Source organism: Notamacropus eugenii, chromosome 6, assembly GCF_028372415.1.
Source record: "Notamacropus eugenii isolate mMacEug1 chromosome 6, mMacEug1.pri_v2, whole genome shotgun sequence".
Lineage (NCBI taxonomy): Eukaryota > Metazoa > Chordata > Mammalia > Diprotodontia > Macropodidae > Notamacropus > Notamacropus eugenii.
Window position 1 is genome coordinate 387,496,450 of NC_092877.1, and position 25,977 is coordinate 387,522,426.

Genomic DNA, 25,977 nt, shown 5'->3' on the forward strand with positions numbered 1-25,977 from the left:
GCTCCCCTGGCTTCCTTTAAGTCCCAGATAAAATCCCACCTTCCACAAGGACCTTTTCTAATCTCCCTCAATACTAGGGCCTTCCTTCTGTCTATAGTTTCTTTGCCTGCAGCCTCCCCATTAGACTGGGACCCCTGGAGGGACTGTCCTTTGTCTTTCTTTGTATCCCGTGTTTAGCCCTGTGCCCAGCACCGAATAGGTGTTTAATGCATGCTTTAACTTGATAATGTCGAGGCCCTCTGACATTCTGACTGCCTTCCTCTGGACACTCTCCAGCTGATCAATGTCCTTTCCAAACTGGAGTATCCAGGACTGACCACAAGACTCCAGAGGCACCACCTTGGTCAGTGGTAAGTTGAGTGAATAGGGTGATATGACTGTCAAAAAATCCAGATTAACCCAAAGAACTTGAACAATAAAATGAACAAGGAAACAGTAGACACCTCCCCAACCCAAAAGTCTTAGAGAGGCTGGCTGGCCACCTCCATAGGATGTCATAGCTGAATGTCCTGCCCTGGGTGGGAGGATGGACTCTGGGGCCCTCAGGTTCTGGGAAGCCAACCGGGGCAGTCAGGGCTGTTGGGTTGTTGATCATTCAGAATGTCTCAGGAAAGACCTGGAGCCAACCAAAGATGAGGGTTGTGCCATTCAGGACCATGATGAGTGACGGAGGGTCACCCTTGACCTCCTCTTCCCCTTCCTCCTCCCCCTCCTCTCCTCTTCTTCCTCCTGTTTCTTCATCCCTGGCCTTCCAGTTCATTCATTCAGCTCCTTGAGGGCTTATTCAAGTCTTCATTGAGTGGTTACAATGCTGGGGTGAGGGTGGGGGAGGATGAGAGAGACAGGAGGGGCCGGAAGGAGCAGGGTTCCCCCTCTGGGGCCTGGGGCAGGGGTAGGGCTGCCTGAGAAACAAGGTGCAACAGGAAACCACTAGAGGCTGCCTGCCAGAAACATCTATGGTCAGGAGGAAGAACATGCAGAGGGCTGAGTGCCTGGTAGAGGGAGACAGGATGCCTTGCAAGAGCTCAGAGGGAGGATTTTGCTAGAGCTGGAGAAGCAAGGGAACCCTTGGTGATCAGGCTAGAACAGTAGCAGGATCAGACAGGAAAGTCATGAGCACTCAGGCCCTTGCCATGAGGCCAGGCCCAGCTCCCAGCTCTTTGTGTGTCCCCTCTCTCTGCCCCAGCCTCCTTTCTGGAAATCATTAGAAACTTCAAGAGAGGGAGTTCAGGTCCCACCTCTGGGCCTTCCTAGAGTGTACCCATAAAGTGACCATGCCTCTTTCGGCCTCAATTTCCTCGTCTGTACAACTGAAACACCTGCAGTACCTACTTCCCAGACAAGAAAGGCCAGAGGGGAGGGACTGTGAGGAGAATGCCCTAGAAAGGTGAGGTGGAATGACGAGGAAGGGGATACTGTGAGCCAGTGCAGACTGAGAGGATGGAGAGGAGGTCAGAAAAGGTGGACCTTGTAAGCTTACTGCTGTCCTCTTCCTCCTCCCCTTCCTCCTCCTCCCTCCTCCTCCTTCCCCAAGACGCTCAGCCAGAATCTCATGGAACATCTGGGAAAGTTCCAGGACAAAAGCGGCTCAGCAAGCGAATGAATGTGTCCAATCTCCTCCAGTAACCAGAGCTGGGGGATTGAGTTACCCACTGGGAAGGGACTCGGGGTCAGAGAGGCCCTTGGGACAGGAGAAGCAGGCCCATCCTTGTCCTCCTCAGGCCCCTGCACCAGCTCCTTTCTTCTCGGCCTTCCCCAAGGCCCTCATCTCTCCCCAGGAGCAAATAGCTTCCCCTCTGATTTCACTGCGATGAGCTTCCTAACTCACCCTCCTCCACACTCACAGGACAACATGGGCACATTGCTGGCCTTGGAATCAAGAAGACCGGGGTTCAAATGCTGCCCCAGATGCTTCCTGGCTGCAGGACACCAGGGAGATCACCTGGGGACAATAATAGGACTTTTCTTATTCATTCATTGTGGTGCCATGCAGGTGTCTGAGGGAGCAGCAGCTAGTCCAGGGTTCGAGTCCTCCAGCACCCCCTGGCTGTAGGACCTGCAGGCAACTGGGCTTAAGTGACTTGCCCAGGGTCACGTGGCTAGTAGGTGGCTGAGGTTGGATTTGAACTCAGGTCCTACCCACTCCAGGGCCCCGTGCTCTGTCCACTGTGCCATCTGCCTGCCCCAGTCCTCCCCTGTTCTAAGTTAACATGTGCCCTCCTTCCCTCTCACAAACTTCCATTAAAAAGCACTATGTTCAAGGCACCACACAGCTCCAGGGAAACAAAGACCCATCTCCCACATAGCCTGTCTCCCAGGCCTGGACCTCCAAATCCTGGAGCTCCAGTCATCTTTCAAGGCTTTCTCAGGTATTACTTCTTTCCCACAGAGTCTGTCCTTATCCCCCTCCCTGTGCCCCAGCACACAGAGAGCTGAGGGCATCCTTGCCCTTTACAAACAGCCTTGAATCCGCTACCTGGTGAACATCTTGCCTTCCCACCAGAATCTAAGTTCTCTGAGCGCAGTTCCTGTTCCAGTCTTTTCTCCCCAGCCCTGAGTTCACAGGGATCTGTGGAACAGCAAGGATTTGGGCCGAGGCAGGGCAGGGGGGCCCTGGGGAGAGGCCCAGGGAATGAGACAAGAGCCTGACATCATTCTCGACTTTATGCAGAGCTCTCTTTGAGCCAAGAGCACAGAGAGAGGCACAGAGCAGGAGACCAGAGAGAGGAAGAAGGGGAGGGGCAGTCCACCCTGAGTGTCCCTGGGTCGACAGGCCTGGGAGGGGGTTCTCCTGGAGGCGGCCTGTCTGCTGTGTGGAGCACAGACAGGTTTCCCTGGCTCTCCTGCTGAGGTGGCCTTGGTCAGAAGGGCACCCCACCCAGGCAGCCTCCACCTGCCAAGGTCAATACTGAGCAGCTGTCCCCAGAGGAGGGTGGGAACAATGCCTTGGGCTCCCTGCCCAGGGAACTCATAGGAGGCGAATAGGGGTCCAGTCTTGCCATGTCTCTGCTGTGGGCATTTTAGGCCAGGGGAGGGAAGCAGGCAGCCAGACTTCAGTCTTAGGTCTCCCAGCTGAGGACATACACAGGTGCCCAGGACTGACAGCCAGACTCTCCCCAGAGCCAACAGTCCCAAGGGCCTCTGTCCTCCTACCCAGGCTGAGCACCCAAGCTCATTTCTACTCCCCAAGCAGGTGCTAATTGACCACAGAATGCACCAGCAGCCCCTGTCCTATGTCTCCTTAGTGCCTGGGTATGGGGGCAGCAGGGATGAGGTCAGCCAGTCCTCTATAGCTCCAGGGCAAACTTGGGCCCCTGCCACCTGGACCACTGGCCAACTCAGTTCCTTGAAGACTTTTTAAGGGGAAGTCGGGAATGTTTGGAAGCTACCCTCCAATTCTGAGGGTAAGCCAGGGGCCAATCACTAGGCAGCTGCCAAGAGAGCCCAAGAGAGCCCGTAGGAAACTTCTGGGTCAAACATGACATGGTCTAAAAGCATCTATTTCCTTCCAATCCTGTGGCAGATCCAGCCCTAAACACAGGACATGGCTGACCTCCTAGACCTCCCTGACCTCAGGGAACCAGAAACTGAGTCCAGCTTCTCCAAGCTGGTGGCCCCAAAGCCCAGTTCTCAGGAGCCCTCCATCCCTCAAGGGCTCACAGATCATCATGGAAGCCCCTTGCCCAGACTTTGGAGCTCATATGGACATTCTGCAACCCAAACAAGTCCCCTAGGGGGGCTCAGCTCTACCTGCTGGAACACATCCAAGGGAAACAAGAGGAGAGTCCTTGGGCCTCCTTACCATCTGAAGCTGGCCTGGAGCCTCAGCCTCTGCTCTTTCATTTGCGGGGAAAGGATAAGGAGGGCCAACTACCCTGGTTCCAGGAGCCAAGTTCATGACGGGTCCAATGCCCTGAAGAGCAAGGAATGACCTTTGGAACCAAACCAACCGTGGTCAAGATGGGGATGCATCCAGCAGGGATAAGGCATTGAAGGGGAACTTAGTGATACTAATGCTGTGTGAAAATGATATTATCTGGGCCCACCCTCCCCAGAGACTCCCCAGGCAGCGTGGAGAGAGTACATCCCTCAAAGTGTCAGGGAGAACACTTATATTTGTTCTTTCTGTCAAAGCTAATGGATGTGAACTGGTCACACAGTCACTGGTGGCTGACACACCCAGAACGGTAGCTTGGGCTGATGGCAATAGAGAACCCCAGTCCCACAGGGGCATCCCTGGGACCCTGAGAAGTCAATGTCCCATCCTGGCTCTGGGAGGCTGAGCCTCAAGAGAGGGCTCACCACCCTGGTAGGGACCTCTGAGGCCGTGGAGTCAGACCCTATCCCAGGACACCCTGGACCACAGGCAGGTTATCCAGCCTGTTTGAAGACCTCTGGGCATGTGAAGGGAAGCCTCAGGCATTCTCTCAAACCAGAGTCTTTGCTCTCACCTACCCCCTCAGGCTTGGTTTGGGGCCCTCTCCTCTGCCCCCATCCCACTCTGTGTGGACATAGGCTGGCTAAGGGAAGGGACTCGTCTTGGTTTGAACGTTTAGATTCCAAGTGCTTCTACCCCTTGGGCAATAAAGGATGGTGGTGGAATTCTCCAGACTCACTGCCAGCTCATTCCACTTTCTCCAGGTCAACTGGGCTCCCCAGGGAAATCATGCCATTATGGGCACAGGCCAGACTGAGCACCTACTGAGTGCTAGGCACTATGAGGGGAGACATAAGAACAATAAATTTCCCTCCCCCAGGAACAATGTCTTCATGGACAAAACTGAACCCCACCCAGCAAAAAGTCAGGAGACTTTGGGAGCCTGGATTCTGAGCTCTTTTCCAAACAGGGAAGAAGTCAGAAGAAAGAAGCACAAACAACACCCCCTCCCTGAGGGAGGAAAGAAGGAACCAGGCCAAGTTCTCCTGGGGCAGGGAGGGGGTGTCATGGAACAACTTTCCCCACACTCAAAGCATGATTGTTTCGGTCAAGAAAACATGCAATTCCCACAAAAATATTTGTCACTAAGATGTTGCCCTCCCAACCGTGCCCAGGAAGGACCTACCCAAACTAGCCCAGGGAGGGGGACCCAATGACTCCCCAGGCCTGGGCTCTCTGGCCTTTCTAGGGGCGGGCCTTGGGCCACCTATCAAGCCCCCCCAGACCACCTCTCTCCCCCCGCTAATGAGATTCAGCATGGATTCTGAGGGAACAAGGACCAAGACCACCTAAAGTGGGGGGCATCTACAACCCTCCCAACAAGGGCTCGCGGAACATTGCCCAGGGGAAGGAGATCCTTAAGGGACAGGCCGGAATGACTAGAAAGGGGGAAGTTTGCAATGAGCCCATCACTTTATGAATGGGTGCTTTAAAGTTCTGGAAAATCTTGTCTCCTCCTGCATCCAATGACTCTCCCAGAAAGCTTCTGAGGGGGGGCTGGTCTACAAGTGCAGCAGCTCCTCCCCCCAAGCTTTCAGAAGGATGGGCACAGGTCTGAAAGGGGCCCATGCCCAGACCCTGCCACTCCTACACTCCTCGCACTGAGCCCATCAGGGCTGGCTGTGAGGAACTCACCAACCTTCGTCCCTCAGATTCCAGGGGTTCAGCACCAGCTGGCCACGTTGGAGCCATAAGCCTCCCTGATCCCTGTTCCCATCCCACCAGAGGCTAGGGAGAAGCCAGAGGCCTCACTTTCTAACCAGAAATAGAAGTCTATTCTCCTCCCCTCCCATCCTCCCCCACTCCCCCACCCCCTACCCCCTGCCACAAAACCCCACCCCCACTCCCAAAGCCTGAAAGTTGGGATGGACGGGCCACACAGGCAAGAGGCCCACACAACCGGCTCCCACCTCCCTCCTCCAGCTTTCTTTCATGGAAGATGCTCTCCACCTCTCAAAGACTGTCAAGAAAATCAGATTCCCCAGCCCAGAGCATATATGTGTGTGTTGGAGGGAGGGGGCTTCCAGACCCCACACAAAGTCATTCAGTCACTTCCATAAGTCTTTGCCGGGCATCTACCTACCAGTGAACCACTACTGTTGTTCAGTCATATCTGATTTTTCATGACCCCATCTGGGGTTTTCTTGGCAGAGACACTCGAGTGGTTTGGCATTTCCTCTCCAGCTCATTTTACAGATGGGGAAACTGAGGCAAACAGTGTTAAGTGGCTTGCCCAGGTCACACAGCTAGGAAGTATCCAAGGTCAAATTTGAACTCAGGTCCTCCTGACCCCAGGGCCAGCACTCTCTCCACTGTGCCACCAGATAGTCCACAATGGCCTGGACACACCCTTTACAGGTCATCCTAACTCAAGAGCAAGGCTAAAGAACTCTGATCAGAGACAGACAAGAAAGGAGGAGGAGGAGGCAGTGGTAGGGACTGGGGCAAGAGGGGAGCACTTCAGACACTTACCCGGCAGACAGACATCTGGTTGGTGGTCAGGGTCCCTGTCTTGTCGGAGCAGATGACAGATGTGCAGCCCAGAGTCTCCACGGAGGGTAAACTGCGCACAATGGCATTTTTCTTGGCCATGCGCCGGGTCCCCAGCGCCAGGCAGGTGGTGATGACGGCAGGGAGCCCCTCAGGGATGGCAGCCACTGCCAAGGCCACGGCAATTTTGAAGTAGTAGATGGCTCCGCGGAACCAGGAGCCGCCATGGACGGGGTCGCTGAAGTGACTGATGTTGATGGCCCAGACCGCCACACAGATCATGGAGATGACCTTGGACAGCTGCTGGCTGAACTCGTCTAACTTCTGCTGCAGCGGGGTCTTCTCTGGCTCCGTGGACACCATCTGGTTGCGGATCTTACCAATCTCCGTGTAGACCCCAGTGGCGACAACCACGCCCACGGCCTTGCCCGATGCAATGTTGGTGCCCTGGAAGCCAGGAGCGCTCAGTGACTGGCAGTGACAGGCCCCCCCCACCAACCCTGAGACTGCTCACTCCTTGGGAGACAGTGAGCAGCGCTGCTCCCTTCTGGCCCCTGCTGCCCCTGGGGTCAGAAAGAGCCCTCCAGCATTGAGTATGGACACAACAACTAGACTGTAAGATATCCCCCTAGGGTTGGAATGACAGTACAGAGGAGGACCCCAGTATGGCCAAGCAGCAGGCACTGAGAAAAACAGAGCCCTAGATTCTGAGTCTGGGGTCTGGCTCACACTCTGCCCTGTCCTAGAGCCATGCTTCTCTGGGTATTTCTGGTCTCTCATCAGTCTAATAGGGGTGCTAAAATTGGGCTTCTGCCCCTCTTCACAAGACAGGTCATGAGGTGGGACTGAGGGGCACAGGAAGAGAAGGGCTGGTGCTTCAACATGGTGTGGCCACACAAGGTGATCCCGGCCTAAGCAGACACAGGTTCACGGGCCCCTACTGGAGGCTGCACTCTGGCAGGTCACCCAAAAGACACCTGAGCTACCAGGGCCAGAAGGGCCACAACATTGACACCAGCCCCATCACTTTACAGGGCAGGAAACTGAGGAAGTCCAGACCCTTGACCCTTGGCCAAGACCTCAAAGGGAAGGCATGGCCAAGATGGATTCCCCATCTTCTAGCCTCACCGAGGCTGGGTCTCTCCTCCACAGCACAGATCAGCAGCGATCAGAGGCAGAAGGGGGTAGCTCTAAGCCCCCAGCTCTGCCTTTCCCAAGCCAGGCAGCTTTAGTGCCAACTAAGAGCTCCACATAGGCTTTGAGCCAGAGCACATGAGGGGGCTCTCAGCAGCTCCCATCACACTGGACAAATGGCCCAGCCTTTCAGAATCTTGGTTCTATCTACACAGTGAGGACCCCACTATGTGCTCTGGCTATCTCTTGGGAGGGGAGAGCCTCACTAAACCTGGCCCAGACAGGTTTGAGAGTTGTCTGGACAGTGAATATTGTAACAGATAGACAGACACACCCCATGAGACCTGGATCCCCACTCCTGATCCTCCCTCCCTCCCTCACTGGGGCAGAGCCTTAGGAAGCTGCGGGGCTCTGAATTATGAAAACTGCCACGTCCTCCCCCACATTCCCAAGCAGGACCACTGACGCAACTCACCGAGAACAGCATGTTCTTCTTGTCCTGGTTCACAGCCCGGGGGTCAGGGATGGGGTCAGTGTGCTTGATCACAGACATGGATTCACCTGCACATGCACACACACACACACACACATACACACACACACACACACACACACACACACACACACACACACACCAAAATTCTGAATCCTGCAAGGACAGCTCTGTACTTCCCTCTTCCCAAACTGCCACCAGGCACTCAGACACAGGGGCTGCTGGCAGGAGGCCTATGGGCCTCAGTTTCCCCATTTGTCTGATCTCTCCTCTGCTGTCTACCTTGTATCCCTTCCTTGCCCCCTCCCTGCCCAGTCAAATGCCAGGTGGTAGCTCCTATTCTAAGCCTCTTCTTTGGAAAAGAAGGCTCCAGGGCACATCAGAGCCCATGCAAGTCTCTGAAAGGCTGCCACATGAAGAAAAGATAAGCTTCATTGGCTTGGTCTTGGAGGGGAAAACAAGGGGTGGGAAAGTTCAGGGACAGACTTGGCCCCAGCATGGCCTGACCATCTGGAGAAGCAGCTCCCTGTTCCTGGAAGGCTCCAAGCTGAGGCTGAATGACCTCTGGAGTCAGTGATGCTCACGAGGATCCTTGGTTGGGTACATCTCACACTTGAGGCCCCTGAGGTCCCACCAGCTCTGAGGTGTTGGGATCACTCATCTTTCTCTCCCCAGTGGCTAGTCTCAGTTCTTGGCCAGGATAGGTGCTTATTCAATGCTTTTCCACAGAGCAGGAGTGTCCCAGTGCTCAGGGGCCAGACTCCAGGAGCCAGTGTAGAGTGATCCTCAGAACTCCCAACCCTGCCCCTATCAAGTGATCTTTCTCCTCCTGACTGTGACCACTCCATGACCCAGGCCACCTCCAGCCTACCAGCAGAGGCCTCCCACCTCAGACCCAAGGTCACTGGGGCCACTCAAGGGGAGCCTTCCTGGCCCTGGGCCTGTCCCTGGCTTCCTGTCTGGATTTGCCTTAGGTAAGAGGAGCTGAATCTGAGATAGAGATCTAGGAGGGATGACTTTGGAAACATCTCAGACATTACCCAATCCAGCTCCGAGGCCCAGACCAGCTTCCCTTGCCCAAGTCTTACAGCCAGATTCACACCCAGATCTTAGCAGAGTCAAGACAAGACCTCCAAGCCCCAGTGCAGTCTATGGGAACATGCCTGACCTGTCTTCCTGCTTCTAACTGTTCCTCTCCTCACACACCCCAAAGCCCTGCTTCAGAGAGGGCTTCTGCAGTCCTAACTGAGGGGAAGAGGGGACCCAGGAGCATCCAAACAGGGACTTTTTGGAGTTCTGCCCCTTCTTCCCCACAGCTGCCACCCTTGCTTAACTACAGCTGCCAGAATCAGCAGCCAAGCAGTCCTGGGTCTGGGAAGTCAGAGGGGAACATCTCAGGCCAGTCAAGGAGGCTGCCAGGACCCTACTATCCCTGCTCTGTTCAGTTCAGCCACTTACAGCGGGGCACCCTGGTTTCCCAATGCATGGGGAAGCATGCTCCAGGAAGGCTCCTTCCTTGGGAGAGGACATAGTTCTACCTCTCTGATCTCTCATTCCCCAAGCTGCCCTCCCAGAATGAGACCCCAGCCAGTAACCCTGGCTCAGCCCAAGGCCTGCCCTCCATCCTGCACTGGGAACAGGTAACTGGACATGGATTTGGCTGGAAACCCAGCCCTGGGCATTTGAGCTGCCCTTGGCGCCAACCCCTCCACCCCAGACCACACCCTCACCTGTCAGGATGGACTGATCAACTCTCAGCGTGGTGGACTTGATCTCGATGAGACGGATGTCAGCTGGCACCTTGTCACCAACTGTGGGGAGGTGAGAGAGAGAAGAACCTTCATCAGGGAGGGATGTCCCTGCTGTCCAGCAGGCCCACTCAGGCCTGCCCTCCTTCTGGGTCACCAGAAATGGATGGCAGGAGCCCTAGACCCTCCTCTGAATCCTGCCATCAACTCTGAATATTCTTGGCTGGGTCTCTTCCTGCAACCTCTGGGCCCCCCTCTCCTCTTCTGTAAAATGGGGCTGAGACTATGTGGCCTTGTGGCACAGACCCTGGCAGTTGGCATGCTGAGGCAAGGCCACACTTCTGGAGGAAGTATCTGGGTGGCTGGATTCACTCACCCCCTGGGCCTTGGAGTGGCCTACAGGTCCTCAATGCTCCATTCTGACTCTAGCCAGAAAGAGCTGATGGCCATCAGAGCCTCCTGCCGAGTTCCTGCCTCCCTCTGGGACATGGCTGCCCACTCTTAAAAAGAGGGACCCTTGGTACCTTTGAAACCCCTTCAGATGGGACAGGGCACCAAAGCTATGAGCAAAGCTGGCCTGTCAGCCTCTGGCTCATGTGGACAATGTGGGAGGCCACTCCCGGCTCCCAGGCCCTGCAGTGTCACAGGGCCACATGACCAGATTCTGAACATGACTGGGAGCTAGTGTATAATATAAAGATGGGGAGAGGAGTGGAAGGGGAACCTGGACAAGGAATGGACACAGAGGGGGGTATGGAAAATAGTGTGTGTGCAGAGCAGGCTGAAGGCTACACTGGCCAACCCCTAGAGCACATGAAGGAGTTCCAGGGAGGAATAAACGTGGAAGGATTGGTGGTGGTCGGTTCAGTACTGTCCAACTCTTTGTGACCCCATCTGGGCTTTCTTGGCAGATCCTGAAGTCTTTGCCACTTCCTTCTCTAGCTCATTTTACAGATGAACAAACTGAAGCCAACTGGGTGAAGTGGCTTGCCCAGAGTCATGCAGCTCGTGTATTAAACTCAGGAAGATGAGTGTTCCTGGGTCTGGGCCCAGCACTTTATCCACAGGAGCCCCAAAGTGAAGGGTTTTTAATGCCAAACATGAGCATGTGTCTTATCCCAGCTATGACCCTTCTGAGTTTCTTCAGACTGGACTTTAGGGGTCTCTGCTTGGCCGCTGCATGGGGGCTGGACTGGAGAGCCTAGGACTGGAGGAGCCTATAGAAACGTCTGAGTGAGAGGGGATGAGGTTGAAAGAGGTTGGGCCAAGAAAGAAGAGCACAGCAGGGGAGGGAGCAGTGGGAGTTGACAATGGGGGACTATGGGAACCTGGTGATTCCCAACAGGAATCAGGGACATTGGATTGGAGAGAGAAGACAAGAGTTCTGCTTTGGACATGGTGAGTCTGAGATAGTTCAGAGTCTGGCATTCTGTGCAGTGAGTCTGGGGCTTTAGAGAGGGCTTAGATCAGCCTAGACGAGTCTGGGGCTCACTCTCCTAGAGATGGCCACTGAACCCGCCAGAGCTGATGAGGAGAGCTGGTACACAGAGGAGCGGAGAAGTTTCCAGGGATGCCCAGAGCTAAGCCCAGGTCCAAGGTCCAGATTCAAAACCACTCTTTCCATCCCCAGCCTCCCCAGTCAGGGGAAGGCCTTTGTCTCTGAGGTGGGCTAGTTAAGAGTGGAAGTGGGGTTCCCCCAAGACCCCCCGGTTCCAGCCCCAGCACCCTTGGCCATGAATAGAAACCAAAAATGAAGCGGGGACCTGGGGAAGGACTGGGGAGGGGCAGAGTTTTCCTCTTTTCAGATGTGAATAGCTTGGTTCAGGTCAGGAACTGGGGCCTCGGCTAAGTCAAGTGAGTGGAAAATGTGAGGCAGGACCTGCAGATCCGGGAAGGAGAACTAGCCAGAGGAAACCATTCCTTGCGGCTCATTGTCAGGGAGCTAACAACTCTCTCCACTCTGGGCTGTCGCCATAGCAAACACCCAGCCCCCTCCCCCACATGCCCATAAATCACTGTGGGTTTTGAGTGGCTTCTCTTGGGAGAGGCATCAGACCTGGGTTGGGGTACAGCCAGGGGGAGGGGAGGCTAAAGATGTCCTCCCCTGGCAATGCCCACCCCAGCCCAGAGACCCCTGCCCACTGCCCCTGAGGCAGCTTCTCCGGGAGGAGACATCAGACCTGGTTTGGAGGATGGGGTCAGAGAAGAGCTCAGGCCCAGGACAGGTCTAAGATTCCCTCCCTCAGCTTAGGCCCCCCTACCCACTGCTGACTGTGCCAGGCTCCCACTCAGGGCCCTCGGTGAAGCCAGACACTGGATAGCATTGGCAGGTGGGCTCCAGAATGCAGGCACATTCCAGAGAGGGCCAAGCTCAGACAGGGTTCAGGAACACCGAACGTGGCCTCAGGTCCAAAGCCAGTCTTGCTAGACCGGTGCCCATCCGGTCACTTGCCCAAGATTCTGGACCCACATCAGGAGCAGACTCAAATGTCAGGAGGCCACCCTCAGCCCTTCCAGGACTCTCCAGGGTCCTGCTCTTCAGGGGCTGAGAGCTCTGCCCCATTCCCAGAATCCATGGTTTCCCAGTGGGTCTAAAGTGGTTCTGGGGCTGTGTAAGCCCCTATTAACCAGTGAGGATGGGACTTTTCACCGTGTAAGAACCCCTCCGAACCATCTCAGAAAGGACACAATTACCTGGCCCCAGCCCCACAATCACTAACGAGAGAGGTCAGAGGTCCCAGTACCGGCCCAAAAAGGCTTGTCAGGCCACTCACTGGCTGTGAGACTCTGAGGCTTAGTGTTCTTAGCTGCAAAATGGGAGCATAGATGCCCATGGTGCCTACCTCACTTCCAACCAGGAGTGGGAGGGGCGTGGGAGGCCAGGGCAGGATGATGGCTCTCAGTGATCAGGGGAATAACCACCCAAAGGTGGGGAGGGGGGGGAGACAGCTCCTTCCTGAGTGCCCAGAGGGTAGATGGCTCCATGTTGCAGGCAGCTTGGTGCTGAAGCAAGGGGCCACCAAACCACCTGCCCTGCCCTGCACACAGGCCTCCCAAACCCAGATGAGGGGGGCATCTGGCATCCAAATGTGAGGAAGGCAAAGAGGCTCACAAACCACCCAAGGGGTGAGAGAGGTCCTCCCCCTTCAGCCTGCCATCTTTTGGAAGGCCTGGCTGGGTGTAGGACACAGGTCCAGGACTGCTGGGGCTCAGGGTCAGCCCAGAGAGGATGGAGTGGTCTCAGGATGCTGTTAGCACCTGCAAACCTCACTTACTGAGAGGAGCAATGAGGCAGCCCTCCTTCAGGTCTCACTGTCCTCTCTGTAAGCAGACTCTGACAAGGGGGCAGCTTCCCTGCCAGCGGGTGGACAGAGCTCAAGGCCTCTGCTCTGTTCCAAACCTGCAGGGCCCTCCACGCACACATGTGCACGTGTTCCCCATGCATGTGCACGAGCACACACATAACCCTTGATCCGTACCTGCCACTTCTACAATGTCTCCAGGGACGATGTCCCGAGCCCGGATCCTCTGCACGCCCTTGCGGTCCATGCGAATCACCTTCCCCATTTCAGGCTCATACTCCTTCAAGGCCTCGATAGCACTTTCTGCATTTCTCTCCTGCCAGCACAGGCAGATTCTGCTCAGGACCCCAGTGGGGGTGGGGGTGGGGAGCATGAACATGGGGAGTGAGGGTCAGTGCCTTGGAGCAGGGGAGAGGGGGGAGGGGAAGGCGAGGTACCCCCTCTAGGGGTTCTGGAAAGAGTATAGAATGGGGAGAGGACAGCACTGGGGACAAGGAGAGAGGCTGTGTCCCTGGACAAAGGCCACCAACATCCCCAGTTGCACCACTGGGTCTGGATGATTCAGAGAGCCTAGGGCCCAAGGAACCAGGGCAAGGAGGGAAGGAGGGCTTCTGTGCCATCACTAGGGCCACCCTGGAATCCCCAAGACTCCCTGCCCTTGACACCGGCCCCATTTGGCCGATTCAGTTGGCCTTGTATGCAGTAGGACAGCTAGACCAGGGTCCTGTGTGAGCAGACAGACCTCCTCTTTCCCAGCCCCCACTGAGCAGTCTGCCCAGCCTGCTGTCAGTCCTGAGGGCAAACCTCAGGGGGTCACTGCTCATCCCCCTCCACCATGGCAGGCCCCTTACCCACCTGCCACACCCCCACGACAGCATTGGCAATGAGAATAAGGACGATCACCATTGGCTCCACAAAGGCTGTCACTGTCTCCTCACCCTCCTCAAACCAGGCCAGGATCTGTAGAAGCAGAAGCAGGCACACGCACATGCATGAACACATGTGAGCCCACACATGAGCAGGAGACAGTGGAGGCCATCAGTAGCTCCCAGAACAAAGCCAGAACCTGCCTTGACCAACCCCCAATCCCAGAAGGCTGAGGGTGATCAGAGAACAAAGGAGGCTCTTCCAACGATGGACTGGGAGACCTGGCCAAGGCCTTCCTTCTCTGGGCCTCGGCCCCTCTGGTCTCTGAGGCCCATCAGGGAGCAGTGGCTCCCCCGACTCCCAGACTGGGTGCTTCCTACCTGGCACCCCTGGGCGCTTTGTTTTTCACCACTTCATTTCCTCAGTTTCCTCATCTGTCAAACGGGTGTGACAAAGCTTTGCACTAGCCTGGCAGTGCTAACCTGAAATCCTCCAAGTTGGATCTTGATGTGAGCCCTTCCCTGGTGTCAGCCCCACCCTCACCTCCAGTGCTCCCTCCAGCTCTCTCCCACAGTGCTCCCAGCAGGCAAATACCAGCCAGCAAACCTTGCCCCTGTGGTCCTACACAGCCTTAGCAGGATACCCAGGGGAAACTGGGCAGAGATGGAAGCCTGGCAGCCCCAGAGGGCCACAGACAAGGCCCCAAAGACTGTCCAGGAAGGAGAGCAGGAGGAAGGTTCCCAAGAACAGAGAATGCAGCCAGACAGAAAATACAGACTAGAGTGCCAGTAGCTGCTAAGCCAGGACCCAGATGGCCTCCAGCCAGGGATTGAGGAGACACTGGACATCTCCAAGAACAGACTATGAGAGAGATCAGGGCACAGCTGTGGGAGTTTGGAGCTCCAGCACAAGGGGGGCTTGGAGAAGCCTAGGAGGGCTTCACGGAGAGGCTGGAGGTCAGGAGCTGGGCTCGGAGGACTAGGATTAGAGAGGCGGAAACTCCAAGGATGTCTGGGCTGGGAGGGATCTCTGAGGCCAAAGTCCATCCCCATCACAGCAGGGCTGGGCTGGGAGGGAGGGGAACTAGAACCCAGGGGAATTCAATGAAGGCAAATGAAAGGGAATTGTCCTGACTCCACTGCCCCGTCCTGTCGCCAAGTAAGCTCGGACCAGACTCAGGCACACCCCAGGCCTTGGCTGGACACAGAGGCCAGTGGAGGTAGGGAAGGGGACAGGAAGAGAGCTGCCAGGCAGCTGGGCATGGCCGCCAGGTGGGGAGGGCATGGGGTGATCCCCTTGTTTTCCCTTGATGCTTTGCAAGGACAAGCTACAGGGGTAAACACACAGACCATGGGACTGGGGAGCCTCAAAGATCAGCCGATCCCACCCCCTCATTTAACAGATGAGGAAGCTGAAGCTCAGAGAAGAGAAAAAACTTGTCCAAAGTGACGTAGGACTAAGTGACAGCCTGGATTCCAACTCAGATCCCATGACTCCAAGCTTAACTGTATCCTTATTCATGCGACAGACACGAACACGGGCACAGACACAGACATGGGCATAGACATGGACACAGATATGGACACGGGCACAGACATGGGCATAGACATGGACACAGATATGGACACGGGCACGGACATGGGCATGGGCATGGACATGGGCATAGACATGGACACAGATATGGACACGGGCACGGACATGGGCATAGACATGGACACAGATATGGACACAGGCACGGACATGGGCATAGACATGGACACGGGCATGGACATGGGCATAGACATGGACACAGATATGGACACAGGCACGGACATGGGCATAGACATGGACACGGGCATGGACATGGGCATAGACATGGACACAGATATGGACACGGGCACGGACATGGGCGTAGACATGGACACAGGCACGGACATGGGCATAGACATGGACACAGATATGGACATGGGCACGGACATGGGCATAGACATGGACACAGACAGACATTTATTGATGACCTCCTGTGTGCAAGGTGCTGGGTTAAGTGCTAACGATATGAAAAAGGCAAAAGGTGGTTCTTGTCCTCGAGGAGCGAGTTAATCAGGGAGACAATGAGCAAACGTGGCCAAAGCAAGTGACTATTACAGGATAAATAGGAGATAATTAACAGGGAAGGCAGAGACATGGACATGGACTCAGACCTGGAAGTAGACACAGACAGACAGAAACACAGACAAAAGCAGAGGCACAGAAGGACGCAGATAGACACAGACATGGACATAGATACAGACACTGACACAGACCCACGAAGAGACAGACACCAAGAGGCACATTCACACGGACACAGCATCAAAGACAACCAGCACCCCCCTCGGGCATTATCCCTGAGTGGGGCACAGCCTCAGGGCTCCTCTCAGGATCCCTGCCTGCCCTCCTGGAGCTCTCCAGTCTGGTCTCTCCTCTCTATCGGCACATCAAGCTAACTCTGTGTTAGGCCCAGTGGGAGAAGTCACACTCCCTGCTTCAAGGAGGTCACAGCCTAGTGGGAGAGGCAAGAGACAGACACTAAATAATAAAAAGCCAACCACGGGCACATTTTAAATCATGTTCAGATGGTATTTCTAGGTATAACCTAGATCCTAGGTTAAAACTGAAAGGGACTCCAGAAGCCCCCAGTCCAACCCCTTTATTTTTCAGATGAAGAAACCAAGGCTTCAAAAGGGGTTCAGTGCCTCACCTGAGGTCATACAGATAAGGTCATACAGCATTTGGATTCAGCTCTTTGGCGCCCCCGCCCTGCCCCAGTGCTCTTTCCACTGGACTGTGGAGGAGTTCACAAAATGGGGAGAGCCCATGGAGAAGGTGCTGGGGCCAGAAGACCAATCATGGTTCCTGTCAGTGGTCAGGCTCGGTCAATCTATCACTGCCCCCTGCCTCCCCACCAGAGCAGTGACTGCTTCCTGATGCCTTTGGGGGTCAAGTTCTTCCTGAGCTGCAGAAAGGCCTGCTTCCCTCCCCAGCCCAGCTACTTACTGTCCACATGACCTTAGACAAGTCTCTCTCTCTGTCTCTCTCTCACACACACACACACACACACACACACACACACAAACACACACATGCACAAACACATGCACACACAAACACACGCATGCACACGCACCCATAGACAGCTCCAGAGTCACACCTCTCCAAAGGAGGTTGTTTTCAGTTACTCTTCTTCTCCAAAGCCTCACTAACTCCCTATTCCCTATCAAGGTCTGTCAGCCAGGTCGTGTTGCCTGAACATGGGCTCCCTGTCCACTCTTTCCAAGGTTTGGGAACAGAGCCCAGCCCAGGAAGAGAGGGGACCCCCTGCTTTGGGGTGGGCGGTGCTGAGGTTATAGAGACAGAAGTGAAAAGATCCCTGCCCGAAGCGGGTTTGAGTCAGTCAGTAAACATCTATTAAGTACTTACCCCGCGCTGGACTTCAAACAAAGCCCTGGGGATACAAAGAAAGGTGGGGGACAGTCCCTGCTCTCCAGGAACTAATCATCTAATGAGGCAAATAACTCATGCACAGAAAATCAAATACAAAGTAATACTTCAGGGGAAGTAACTAGCCCGAATGGGGGAGGTGGGAGGATCTGGAGGAGCTTCTTGTGGAGGCGGGAGGGGAGGGGGCGGGGCATTCCAGGCATGAGGCACAGCCTGGGCAAAGGCACGGAGATAGGAGATGTTTCATAGGAGGATCAAATGAGAGACTATTTGAAAAGTGTTTAACACTGTGCCTGTCATGTAGTAGGCATTTACTGAACTCTTGTCGGGAAGAAGGAAAAAAGAAAGCGGCAAGTTCAGTAACCGTAACCCTAATCCTAAATGTTTCCGATCAGAGCTGACAGGAAGGCTAGTGCGGTGGAACAGCCAGGAAGCTCTGGAATTCCTATCTGGTCCTGAGGCCACGCGGAGCCAGGGAGACTGTGGAGCAAGGGAGGAAGGGTTGGAGGGCCTCGGGGTTGTGGCTGTATGGATGGAGAGAAGGCAATGCACTTAGTGCCTGGCCAAGAGACTCCTTCCTCCCGGGAGACCCCCAAAGCAAGGACCTCCTTCTATGGACTGGGTCGGGGGGAATGGAGCAGGGCCAGAAGGATGTCCCCCATCCCAAGGTTGAAGGCGGGTTGCAGGATCTGGGACCCCCACAGGAGGTGGGGGAGGAGGATGGTCAGTGGGGAGGGGTGGGGGAGGAGGGGCCCGCCTGGCAGGGGAGGGGCATTTGCATCTTTTTGCCTATTAACCGGCCTTGTTTGCAAGGCTTTAGCATGATAGCTACCCAGAGACTGCTTATCCTCCAAAATGTGACCTGCCCCACCCTCCAGAGAGCCTCTCATTTTCCAGGCAAATGGACTGTTCCTGCCTGTCCCCAAGCCCCTGCACCTGGCCCAGAGATGGCAAATGCCCACGTCAACAGCAGGTGGGGGGAGCAGAGAGGCACCAGCCTGGCACGTAAGCACTACCTGATGAACACTGGGCTTGGGAGCCCGGGAGCCCAGGCGCCCATCGCCTGGGGGAGGATCCGCCCAGGTTGGCCTCCAGAGCACCCTGACCTTCCATGACTCACAGCCTCCTCAGGCTCAGGAATAGGACCCAGGACCAGTCTAGGGTTCCCTCTCCAGTACTAGGGAAGACCAGAGAAGGGAGGGGCATCGAGACCAGGCAGCAGGGGCGCAGGGCAGGGTTGAGAGGGAAATGCCTTGTCTTGGCCACTCACCTGGCCCCCAGGAGATGCCCCCTGCACACCCAGCCCCTTTCCCAGCCCCAGCCCCTCGGGCCATACTCACAAAGGACACCAAGGCGGCCAGCAGGAGGATTCGAACCAGGAGGTCATCGAACTGCTCCAGCACTAGCTCCCACAGGGACTTGCCTGCAAAGAGCAAGGACCCACATCCAGATTCCCCCCAGCCCCGGGCTCCCTTGGAGCAAGGAGAAGGAGGCCCACCTTAGTCCCACCCCAGCCCCCAGTAGACAGGGCCGTTGGATTCCATTTCTAAAGTGTTAGAGCCCTAGACCGGGAGTCGGGAAAAGCTGAGACCCGATCCTGCCTCCAACACTCACCAGTTGTGTGGCCCTGTCTCAGTCTAAGCTCCCTTCCTATAAATGGGGTTAACAATAGCCCTGCCTCCCAGGACTAGTGTGAGGATCCAGCTAGGTCATGCGTGTCAGTCTCTTAAGGTGCTCCATGAACGGGCATGATATGATTAAAGGGTCCCTGATGCCCTCGGTTCTGACATGTTCCCTTAGCTCTCCTCCCTCCTGATGGAGAGATACTGAAGCCAAACTGGTACAGGCTCAGTTTCTCCTTTCTAATGAGGAGGGAGGCATTTCATCATCAGGTCTCCAGGACCAGGACAGGCCACAGCAACTCATCAGAAATTGACTGCCAGCCTCCGAGCTGTCAAAGCCGGCTGAAGCTGGGGGCCTTCTTGAACACTGACCCAAGTGACCCCCACAATCCCTCAGGCCCAGCTCCCCAGGACCTGCCCATGGCTGTGCCCCTCCCCACCACAGGTTCCCCAGACTAGACTCCCTGACCCAGATTCCCCTGGTTGGATTCCCCAGCACTGCCCATGGCCATCTCACCCCCTGCCCAGGCTCCCTATTCCCACTGGGCCAGGGCTGGATAGCGGAGTTCCCAGAGAACCTTACGAACCTTCTTCCGCTGGGAGCTCTGGGGGTTTTCAGCCAAGGCGCAGGCAAGAAACCAGCAAAGAGAAAAGAGAATGTTACTGAGTGAGGTGGTAAGGGAGAGGCCAAGTCAGCCCTGCCTTCCTGCAGCTTCCAGCCTTGCGCCAGTCACTATGACTGAAGCCCCAGAGAAAGGGACCAGGGCTTCAAGGGGGCACTACATCCACATAGCAGAAAGCCCTGGGTTCAGATCCTACCTCTGGTGTTTACAAGCTCTTGCACCATGGGCCAGACACTTCACTTCTCTCTGGCTCAGTTTCTTATCTGTAAAAAGGGGATCATTATAGCACCTGCCTCGTAGGGTTGTTGTGAGGATCAAATAAGGTCATACTTCTAACGTGCCTGGAATACAGCAGGCATTCAATAAGCTTCTTATGGAAGACAAAACGGGAGGAACCCCCTTGGAGGGGCAAGCTTAGCAGCTTCATGGATGAAGTGGGCTTGGAGCAGCCCAGGGAAGGAAACGCATCTCCTCTGCACAAGGGTCACAGCCAGATGTCTGACCTGTCCTCCACAGCCCCCTCCCCCGTCCCGAAGCACAGTAAGGGTATTTCCTGAAGGGGTCCCTTGTCACAGCATGCCTGCTGTGAAGGGGAATCACAAGAATGCATGTTCTTAAAACAGCTCTGGAGAAGGAAAAGCTTTTACAATGCACTGCAGCAGGAGCAGAGAGCCTGGGGTGGGGCACCAGGCTCCACATGCCCCCACTGTCCTCCAAGCCAGGCCTGACACTCCATCTTCAAAGGTAACCCGCTGACCACTCTCTTAGAAACAACTCGCCCAAGGAGCATTTCCACCTAAAATTCCACCAAACGGGATGAGGCCAAGATGGCTGTGATAATCAAAAGCCTGGCTGCTCACCACACTCACCCACGTACTGCGGGCAGGGGCAAACAAAGGGAGGAAATGTGCACTAGAGCCATGGCAGGGGTCCCATGTGAGACCATCACAGTGACCAGAAAACCTGGAACAAATCCTAAAATTGTACAAAGCAGCTTCTGGCCTGACCCCCAACAGTATAATAAGACACCTGTCCTTCGCTGTCAAAGAAATAGAAGAGGCAACACCAGGTGGGGAACCGACTGCCCCTGAGTCCATCACAATGACCAGCTTGAGATGGAAGATCCCACCCAGAGGGACTCTCATGTTCTCAGGCCAAGAGGCATCCACCCAGAATAAACCAGAAATGCCAAGACAAAGCTTCCCCCTTGCTAGAAATGACAAGGCACAGGCAGGGCAGACCTACAAGTGAGGCAGGCACTGGACGTGGAGAATGCCTTCATCACAGGCCAGAGCTACCGCCATCATTCCAAAATGCGAACCAGGCTTCACCAGCTCTGGGCCTCTTTGTCAAACACGCTCTGGCCTCCAAGTTGCTTAGCAACACTTGGCCAACCACTGCAGGGTGACCCCAAGCAATCCGTTTATCTCCAAGCCTGGACTGAATGAAATGGGAGGAGACCCCAAGGTGGCTGACAACCTTCTCCTGAAATGGGGTCCCTTGACCAAATGGAGAACAAAAGCCATGCTGTGTCTCAGAGGATCCTGAGGGATGGAGACGCCAGACCCACTCAGCCCACGTCCCACAGAGCCTTTTGTGACTCCAGTGGCACATCTCCAAGGGATAAAGCAGCAACACCAAAACATCCATCATGATCAAGGCCTTCTCCCACAGGTTTTGACAGAAAAGTGGGAAAACATCTCAGGGCTGGCCCATAGGCATGGATGCAGCAGCTGATGGCACCCTCAGGACCTCCAGGGAAAGGAGAAGCTAGCCATACTCCCAAGACAGGAATCAACACCAAGATGGCAGAAGCAACTTGCAAATCTACCGAAAACCCTCAAGAAGACCCTCAGAGATAAGCCCAGTGTCCAGCTGGTTGCTCCACGGGAGCCTGAACTCCATCTACTTTGTCTAATTCGAGATGACCAAAGAGAGAGGTGGGGCCCCACGGTTGGAAAACAAAAGGGAGTAGAAATTCCAGATTCCTTCAATCAGTCGTTGAAGGTAAAGGTCAAGTTAAGATGATACAATGAGTCGAATAAACAGGTCAACGAACTGGATCAATTCTGGTGCCCTTAGGGAGCAAGGGAACCTGAGACTCTGGAGGAAGAAAAAGGCAGATAGGGGAGATCTCTGGCCACAGGGACCGCCATGTCTGTGATCAGGGCAAGGACAACTGAGAGAAAATAGAACATTCTTTAAGAAGGTTAAGCCCAAGACGATTTCGCGGAGTCTTAAATCCATTATCATCCCTTCTAAGAAACACCGCTTCTCAATGAAAGGATTCAAATCAGTGTCTCCTTCACCATCGGAAGAATACAGATGGTGCCAAACTATGTCTCTCTGGAAAAAAGTCCACTCAACATCTCCATTACCTCATGAAATCGAGGGTCCCCTAGAGTGAGCCACTACTGCCCAAGCAGCCCCTTTATGGTGGAGCGCCCAAGGGCTGAATGGACCAGGGGAGACTAGCCTGGGGTCTGAGAGATGGATTCTGCCACCTCCCACTGCACCTGATTGCCACTCATTTCACTAGGAAGTGAGACAGAACCCTGGGGTTCCAGAAAGCATCCCATGTAGACACAAACACCTCCATCCAAGCCCCAGAACTTGAGGGAGGGTCATCCAACCTGGCCCACTGTGAGGACGGAGGCTGCAGGGCCCACGAGTTCCCATGAGCAACTGCTCATGCAGCCACCAGGCCAGCCCAGGCCCTTATCTACTCAATGACCTGGTCTCCCTGCCTCCCCAATGCATCCTCCACTCAGCTGCCAAAATGGGGATCTGACTGTACCATTCCCCTACCCCATGAACTCCAAGGGAGTCAAGAATAAATGCTTCTGTTAGCTCTGACAGTGCTCCACAGGCTGGGCTAAGCCCATCCTCCAGGCATCTTTATTACCCACTCCTCACCCTGTTGTCTTTGGTACAGTCAAACTGAGCCTTCTTCCTTCACAAAGCTTCACCTGGGCACCTTTGCACAAACTGGCCTTCCTTTACCACCACCTCTGCGAATCCTCAGCTCCCTTCAGAGCAGTGCATGCAGGGTCAGTGCCTTCCTGGGTCCCCGCTACCTCACATTTACCCTGTATAGCTGTATTATCTCCACAAAGGCACTCAGGTGGAACAGTGCTACAGCACTGGGCCTGGAGTCAGGCCAGTTGGACTCAAATTCTAATTTGGCCACAGATACCAGCTGAGTGAACTTGGCTAAGCCAGTTAATCACTGTCTCAAATGTAAGATGGGGATAATAGCACCTACTTCCCAGAGCTACTGCGGGGATCAAATAGGATAACAGCCATAGAATGCTCAGTACAATGCCAGGCACACAGTTGGTGCTTAATAAATACTTATTACCTCCCTTCCATCTGTGCTATTTCCTCACATGGGATATGGGCTCCTTGAGAGCAGGGACTGTTTGCTTTTGTCTTTGTCTCCCCAGCACCTAGCATAGGAGCAGCATACAGTAAGTATTTAATAAATGCTGATGGAATGAATGAAGTAGCAAAGAACATGCAAGAGTCAGGCAGGAAAGGGACCCTCTCTGAGCCCTCCCACCTTGGCTTCTTCTGCATTGTCGCAGGTCAGGAGAGGAGGAGCCTCCTTGAGCTGAGACGCCTTTCCTGAGCCAGGCTGGACTCCAGCCCATTTTGTGGGCTCTCCCGGTCTCCCATTCAGGACCTCGGGGGAATGCATGTGTATTAAACAGTGAGTGTGTCCAAGGCTCTGCCCGGCACCAGCCACAGGGACAAAAATGAAACCATTCCATAGTCTGCCAGCTGCTCACAGTCAAGGGAGGGAAAACAACAGACACAGAGCAGGCAAAAGACAAAGGGCCTCTCCCGGAACTGCTCAGGAGAGAGCTTGTCTAAGAGGCAGTGCCCGAGTTGGACCTTGGAATTCGAAAAGGTGCAGGTAAAGAGGGAGAGCATCTGGGCACAGGGACTGGCTAATGCAAAGGCACTGAGGTGGGAGAGAGAATTCTGAGTTCAAGAGACAGAAAACAGAACAAGTCAGTTGGCTTGTAGAATTTGTGAAGGGGAGTGATATGAATGTAGGGAGAATAGGAGAGGGAAGGGGGTTCCAGCTGGACAAATGCATCTCAGAAGTCACGGTTTGTGTTGCTGGAGATACATGGAACAAAGGCTAGGTTGGGAGATGGGGGAGAGGCCAGTGGTTCTGCCCACATAACCTCTCCTTTCATTCTGGCTCCCCACCGCATTTGCATGTCATAACTCTGGAATCCAAGGGAACTGTGTTGCCCCAGTCCCCAAACAGCTAATGTGGCATTTGGGGGGCAAAGTCCCTAAAAGTGGCTCATATTCAGAAACTTAACAAGAATTACCAGGATTTTCCTGCCCTAAGCTGTCTGAGACCCAAGCACCTCCAGCCTGTCCTAAGTGAAAGGTCCAAAGAAGAAGCTCAGTCTTATCCAGGGCTGCGTATCTGAGGGTGGTGACTCAGAATCCTCAGCAGTGCGTTGCCTTTCAAGGAGAGGCTCTCTAGTCACTACGCTCCAGAGATGGTATCAGAGAGCAGCAGAAGGACCCAAAAAAGCTAACTGGCCCCAAAGAGGCTAAACAGCTGAAAGCCCTCAGCGGGCAGCAGAAGCTAGCTCAGCAATCAAGAACTTACATTTCACAGTGAGTGGGCATGCAGAGATGCCACCAGGGGCAGCATGAGGTGCCCGCCAGCCACACGGACCTCTAGCCTGGTGACAAAGCCCTGGCTACACACCCTCTATGTATGAGCCCTCTGTGTGTGTGACCTTCTCTACTAATTATGTGTCAGCGAAAGAAACAAGAAGTCATTAAGCACCTACTATGGGCTTGGTCCTTAGTTAAGTGCTTTACAGATTTTTATCTCATTTGATTCTGAGAGGTATGTGCTGTATTATGATTCCCATCTTACAGTTGAAGAAACAAGGCAGATAAAGGTAAAATGACTTGCCCAGGGCCACATAGCTAGTATCTGAGGCTGAATTGGAATTCAGATCTTCCTGACTCCAGGACCAGCACTATATATTGCACAGGATAAAGTGAATTTAGGGTTAGAAATGACTTTAGGCGCTCTCACACCTGAGAAAGGCATTCATTCATCCGTCCACTCATGCATTGTCTCTTCACACCTACTGTGTGCTGAGTATTGCCAGAATCAAGACATCTGCCATCCACCTATGGAGATCACCTCCTGGCAGGAGAGAAAGGCTACGTGTTCCATAGGGCAGAAAAGCTGAGTCCAGGAGAAAGGACCCACAGATCTAGGTCTACAGGACAACAGAAGTAAGCAAGCTCATTGCTGCCTGGAGCTATCAGGGAGGCCTTCCTGGAGGAGGCTGACTTGAAGGCAGCAGGCAGGCTAATCAATCTCAGGTCACTTGGCACAGGTGATGGCTGAGAGGAGGATGGACATTGGCCAGAGGAAGGACCCCAGCATCTGAAGCCCCATCAGCAGAGGAAGCTAGTGATGGGAATGGTTATTGGGAGCCTCTTCTGAGTGCACCACAAACAGGGCTGACAGGTCCCCTGCTCTAGGCTGTGACACAGCGGGACATGAGAAGCACCCTGTGTAAGCCACTGGGCATGAGCCAGAATGATCAGCACTGCATTGGGCACAATCTCCATCTCCTGCTTCCCATAGGATGTTGTTAAAGAAAGATTTCAGTGAAATGATACAAGATTGGAAGCATGGGACAAACTCTCCTTAGTCACTGGTTTTTCCAGGTGGCAGATTGAGCCAGAAATAAACTTTGGGTATCCCTGGAAACTCCTTTGGGACAGCACCAAATATGGCCACATTTCATGAATTCCCTCACAATCATTCTGGAAAAGACATGCCAGCCCCAAATGCCAAGCTGTCAAGCTCAAGTGGATACCTCTCTTGGCTCCTCTGTGGCATTGGTAAGGATGGGGAGGGCAAGATTTTGAGACACTTTTCACTTCATCCACTAAATAATGGCCAGTGGTCACAGGGTTGGGGGTGGGGAGTGGGGGCAGACTATAAGAAGTCACAAAGCAGCAGTCAGGGGAATCAGAGGCACCACTATTCCTGGGGCTTTTTTACTTAGAATGAAATTAGCCAAGAACCTGCTCCCTGGAGTCCCCAGCAAGGTAAGAAAGGACACAGACATGGAAAAAGGACAGGTGTTAGTCCTAGAATCTCAGAGAAGCGAGGATCTCAAAATTTGAGACCAAGTCTCAAGGAGGCAGGGAGCCCTTCATTCATGTCCCTAGTCAGGGGTAATCCAGCCCCCAACTCAAGAGCTCAGGGCTCCCACAGGCAGCTCATCCCACTTGTGAAC

At 54.5% G+C, this 25,977-nt stretch overlaps 1 protein-coding gene across 5 annotated transcripts in view; it reads right to left on the reverse strand.

The window, feature by feature from the left end:
- Positions 1–25,977, reverse strand: part of ATP2A3 (ATPase sarcoplasmic/endoplasmic reticulum Ca2+ transporting 3) — a 97,568-nt gene that overhangs the window by 55,741 nt on the left and 15,850 nt on the right. For 3 of the 5 annotated variants that reach the window (XM_072618935.1, XM_072618937.1, XM_072618938.1), the window contains exons 2-9: positions 19,637–19,654; positions 18,768–18,850; positions 13,960–14,064; positions 13,282–13,420; positions 9,785–9,865; positions 8,037–8,122; positions 6,410–6,874; positions 3,803–3,913 (exon numbers count right to left, since the gene is read on the reverse strand). In XM_072618935.1, coding sequence (XP_072475036.1) covers positions 3,803–3,913; positions 6,410–6,874; positions 8,037–8,122; positions 9,785–9,865; positions 13,282–13,420; positions 13,960–14,064; positions 18,768–18,850; positions 19,637–19,654 — 1,088 coding nt within the window. The remainder of the gene's footprint in view (positions 1–3,802; positions 3,914–6,409; positions 6,875–8,036; positions 8,123–9,784; positions 9,866–13,281; positions 13,421–13,959; positions 14,065–18,767; positions 18,851–19,636; positions 19,655–25,977) is intronic. The other 2 variants (XM_072618936.1, XM_072618939.1) reach the window with 2 other exon arrangements.